Genomic DNA, 5,600 nt, shown 5'->3' with positions numbered 1-5,600 from the left:
TGTTTGATCACCACATTTGAGTGATCATTGCAAAAAATGTGTTTATGTATATATATTCGGTTTATGTATATACTGTATTCTATATACAGTACCAGTCAAAAGTGTGGACCCTAGAAAGCGGCTGTCACAGCATGTGAGTGCTAAACTAAGTTTTCATTCACACACAAGTTTACGTTAAAAACACACATGAGTTACAAAAACAGTCGGTTATGTCTGTGAAGGTAAACAGCTGGGAAATAAATCGCATGTTTATTTTAGATCTGTTTGGCAGCAGCAATATACATTAAATAAATCAATAAATCCACTGCTCTCTTGTCTCCTCTGAGGCTGGGACTCTAAATAGTGTTTTGTGTAGTGACTCTAAACAGTTAGCATGTTTTGCTCAAACATTCGCCATGGCATTACACCGTTGTCGCTTGCAAAATCAAAGTGACCAGCACCGTGGGTGTAAAATTACAGATTAAGGGACGGTAATATTATAATGAGATCCCTTTGCAACGTCACTAGGGGAGCGAAATCAGATGCGCTCGTTTTTTCAGACGCTTGCAGAAAAAGGCTTACCAAAGCAAAGTGACTGGGTTAATCTTTTTCACGTTTCCTTGGTTGGTAGATGCACCGGGGACCTGATTATAGCACTTAAAACCTGGAAAAGTCAGATTTTCATGATATGTCACCTTTAAGAACCATGGGTTCCCAAACTTTTGAAGGGGGTTATTTAAAAAATTTCAGTTTATAATTTCAAATTTCAGACTATATGTAAACATCTTTTATGTAAAATATCTTACTCAGGACAGTAATAAATAAAAAAATAACATGCATTTTGTATGATCTCTCTTATTTTGTTAAAATTATTCACATTTTCACAGATTCTGCAAGGGGTTTCCAAACTTTCGCATGCCACTGTAGCACTGCACCCTAGTGGGCCCCAGCTCTAGTAGGTCTGAAACCCTTTGTATGCAATGCAAATATATGCAATATTTTTGATAAAATATTGCCTATACTGTATATTATGTATTGTAAATATTTTATTTATTTTTAACTGTATTACAACTATTTGTACAATTCATTTTATATACAGTAGAAGTGCTTCAAGTAAGACATTTAAACTTTTTCAGTAAAGAATTGCTTCATTAAGACGCAAATTGTTACTCAAGAGTTGTACTTTAAGCATAATTTCTGTTATCATGCTGTAGGTAACCAGGCTGGTCGGCCTGCAGAGAACTTGGAATCGTCAGGACAGGAGGAACAGAGAAACTCAGGAAAATCCAGCAAGGACCGAAAAACTGGGCATGAGGAGTCATCCCCCTCTGCCACTGCCACTCAGGGAGCATCAGCCAATGAGAGGACTCACCCCGCAGGGGAACGGCCCACTGACAGCACAGATTTAAATGACAAGTGTAATGTGACAGCGGAGGGGGAGGGCAGCTCAGGTGTGACGTGTACCTCAGGTGAGACAGACATCCCAAACGCTGACGCTGCTGCCAACGACCTGGATTTTGACCTTTCCAGCGACAGCGAAAGCGAGGGTAAAACGGGATTATCTGACAGCGATGGCGAAGCCAAACAAAGCCAAACAAAAACAGAGGAGTGTAAAAGCAAAGAGGATGGTGGGGAAGAGGACAAACAGAGGACAGAGGGGGACGGTGTCCCAGAAACAGATCCCGAGGATCTCGGTGATTTGGGCAACGGCTGTTCCGACAAGAAAGAAGTGGAAACGGAGTCTCAAAACAGCGAGCAGTCATGCGTCACCATGGGTGAGGAGTCTTTAGATCACAGTATGGAGGATGAGGACGATGAGGAAGACATTGACCAGGACGACCACCTGATTTACTTGGAGGAGGTTTTGGTTCGCATCCACAGTGAGTATTACTCATGCTACGAGGCCTTCCTCAGGAAAGAGAGTTCAGAGAGTCCGGACATACGGAAGATCATTCCTGAACTGAAGGGCTGCGCGCTGGCGGGCACCACCATCATCTTCAGCGGCCTGTATCCCACCAACTACCCAATGGAGCGCACGAGGGAGTGGTACCACACCAAGGCGCTGGGTGCCAAGCTTGGCAAGACCCTGGTGCTCAATGCCAAAGACCCAAACCGCACCACTCACCTTATTGCTGCACGCGCAGGTGAGTCTTGCATGCTTCAAACACCAGTTATGAAGGGATGTTTGCAAAAGTGACTAGTCATTGGGTTTTTTGAATAACTAGTTGGTCTTAAAGGGTTAGTTCACCCCAAAATGAAAATTCTGTCATTAATTACTCACCCTCATGTCGTTCCAAACCCATAAGACTTTCGTTCATCTTCAGAACACAAATTAAGATATTTTTTTATTAAATCTGAGAGCTCTCTGACCCGCCATAGACAGCAAGGATAATATCACGATCAATGCACAGAAACGTATCAAGGAGATCTGTAAAATAGTCCATGTGACATCAGGGGTTCAACCGTAATTTTACGAAGCTATGAGAACACTTTTTGTGCGCAAAGAAAACAAAAATAACGACTTTATTCAACAATTCTTCTCCCTGAGTTACTGTCTTCCACCATTTTGGAGAGTATCCCAGAACGTAATCAGCACTGTTTAAGCGCGCGCATGCTGAATGTAAACAACGCTGATTACGTTAATTTGTGTTCCGAAGATGAAAACGAAGGTCTTACGGGTTTGGAACGACATGAGGGTGAGTAATTAATGACAGAATTTTCATTTTTGGGTGAACTAACCCTTTAAGGACATCCTGTGGGGCTGCACGTTTAATCAAAACAAAACCAAAATTGTGATTTTGGCTTAGTGTGATTACTGAATCACGAAAGCTGTGATTTAATTAAATAAATATGCGCTGCGTGTTTTAGAGTGAAGTGCAGTGCTTTGTTCATTTACACATGAGCAGCTCATGAGCCATGTTTTCAGGTTCTCAGAGCAACTCGCTCCATGCCAGCAGTTTCGCTCCATGCCAACTTCATCTCTGCATCTGCTTTGAGTTTTGGGTCGCTTTAACGCGCATTTTGTAAGAAAAGTGAGAAGCGCTTTTAAGCTGCCTGTTGTGAACAAAAGAGAAGCTTTCCACCATAATAAAAGCTCTATAGTTTAACATTTAAAGATCAACAGCTATAAACAATGGCGGCTGGTGAAAAATTTTCTAGGTAGGGCAAAACATTCAAAAAATTTTAGCATACATGCTTTATCCCATTATAACAAAAGAAGTAGTATGACTTGAAACATTTTAAACAAAGATAATTGTTTGTTTGCACACTAATAATAACGGACTTGCGTGTGTCTAATAATGTACGACTCCTGCATGTCACTGTAATCGTCTTTACCTCCATTACACCCGTCATCCATCAAAACTTTACTGCTTTGCTTTATTTAGCCCATACAGACTAGTCCTGACTTCATATTTCTTATTAGTAGAGGTATGTTTGTTCCCACCAATTGCTGCACAAGGTTAAGGTTACGTATGATGACGAAATCACGTTAGAGCTAGCCCTCCCGGAACTCATAGTGATTACATTGCAGTGCCTGCAGTTCAGGAAAAAAAATCTTTGTTTTGAAGTCTATGAGAACACTGGGGACGATTCTCGATATATCCAGAGGCAGAACAAACAGTCTAGAACGGTGACAGCTGTAGTTGAATGTGACAAAAAAAAATCCCTCCCTTTTGCACTTTGGCGGTGAAGAAACTGCCCCTGGCCATACATATTACTATTGTAATTTTACAGTTGTTCTGTAAAATAAAATGATTATCTTTTTTTTTTTTTACAATCAAATTTGAGCAATATTTCTTATTGTAATATTTGTATTTATTATTATTAATAACAATAATAACAATAATATAATAGTTAATAATATTAACCTTTTTAGTTGTTTTTTTAGTCATATTTAGTTAAATTTTGCAGACCTTCAAACAGGCACTGCACTGTAATTTAAAAATTTTACTGTAAAGAAAATCTTATTTTTTAAACACTTTTTAAAAAGATTTCAGTGAAATTTTCTAATAGTAATTTATTTTTGTTAATATTTTATGTAATAATACTAGTAAATATTCATAATAACATTCTTATATTATTATTATTATTATTATTATTATTTTCTACTCATATATATAACTTTTTTGGCTAAATTGTGCAGCCCTTCAAACTGGAACAGCATTGTTTTGTTTTTTAATCGCAATGACAATTTTTATCAGAAAAATCACAATTCCCCCTAGATTTTCAGCTCTAACGTCCTGGATAATTAAGCTGATTTGGGTTAAATCCACTACACATCAATCAGACGTATTTCTTATTGATATAAGGATGTTTAATTGCAGTTATTATATAAAGGGTATTCAAAAATATTTTGCACCAAATTACCACAGTCCTCAAAAAAAGTTTCTTGACAGGTTTGTCTGCTGGTGTGTTAAATGCGATGCTGATGTCACTCATATCTGGTTTAAGCTGTTATATTTAAATGGCACTAATCCGTTTGTTAATGTGATGAGCAGATCTCATAGAGGTGTTGATTAGTAATTTTTTATGCCATATATGACTCCGCTGATTGGTGCATTATGTATCATGAGTAGAGGAGATGAACTTTGTCTCAACTCTCTGCTAATCAGAGAGGTCAACACAAATGATGGCCATAGTAAAATGATTAGCGCTTCAAACTATGTGGAAACACATCACACATTTGTTTTGTGTCACTTCAGGGCAGGTTTGTTTCTCTCGAATTACTCGTTATCTATGAGAGCGACGTTGTTAGTTCTCACCTGTTTGTAGCAAGACAGGATTTGGATTACACTGTTTCCTGTACGGTCCAGGTGTGACACAGCACCTGTCAGAGATGTCTCTGGTACTATGATGTCCTCTTTTGTGCAGCTTGACTGACTGTAGACACTCCAGACAAAACATTTCCAACAGAAGCACAAGGGCTTTGCTTTAAATGCACAGCACAATTTTAATTATGTGTGTCAGTGAGGTTGTCAGAATGTGACATTTACTGCTGATTATGACAGCCAGAGTTTGCACTACAATGTGAATCAATGACATGATAAATAAAAAATTTTATTCACATCTATTAATTCATTAAAAAATACATTAAAAAATGCAATTCATACTTATGGTGACTTAAATACATTGTTACATGTTTTTTTTAATTATTATTTTTAATTAATATTATATATTTTATTTATTTGTTTTTTATTTATTTAACATTTTTGGGGGAATTAAAGTAAAAAGTCTTGGAAAAAAACTTGATATTTTATAATTATTTCATAAGAAATAAGTGACAGAGTTTTAAATGATTATAATTTGAAAAAGATCAAACAAACAAAAACACAATTAAAGAAAAAAGTTTGTCTGCCAAATGAAAGTCTTTTGTTGCAACCAACATTTAGTAAAACTAAATAAAATTATAAATTATATCAAAGAGAAATAAGGTGTCAAGGTCATTAAATTTACTAAAATATCAGATCATTTGACTTTTTTATGACGAGGCAAATTTAGTTTAATTTGTTAAATGTATTATGGAGCGACTCCCCAAAATGTTTTTTATTTTATAGTGTTATTTAATATATATATATATGTATATATGTATGTGTGTGTGTGTATATATGTATGTGCGTGTG

General features: G+C 36.8%; 1 protein-coding gene across 3 annotated transcripts in view; it reads left to right on the top strand.

The window, feature by feature from the left end:
• LOC107745039 (RNA polymerase II subunit A C-terminal domain phosphatase-like) overlaps nucleotides 1-5,600 on the top strand; it is a 151,586-nt gene that overhangs the window by 25,572 nt on the left and 120,414 nt on the right. For all 3 annotated transcript variants that reach the window (XM_016558871.1, XM_016558870.1, XM_016558872.1), the window contains one exon: nucleotides 1,194-2,123. In XM_016558871.1, the coding sequence (XP_016414357.1) occupies nucleotides 1,194-2,123 (930 nt within the window). The remainder of the gene's footprint in view (nucleotides 1-1,193; nucleotides 2,124-5,600) is intronic.

The sequence above is a fragment of the Sinocyclocheilus rhinocerous genome, unplaced genomic scaffold, assembly GCF_001515625.1.
Source record: "Sinocyclocheilus rhinocerous isolate Xijiao unplaced genomic scaffold, SAMN03320098_v1.1 scaffold438, whole genome shotgun sequence".
NCBI lineage: Eukaryota > Metazoa > Chordata > Actinopteri > Cypriniformes > Cyprinidae > Sinocyclocheilus > Sinocyclocheilus rhinocerous.
This window is presented reverse-complemented; position numbering and strand designations above follow the sequence as displayed.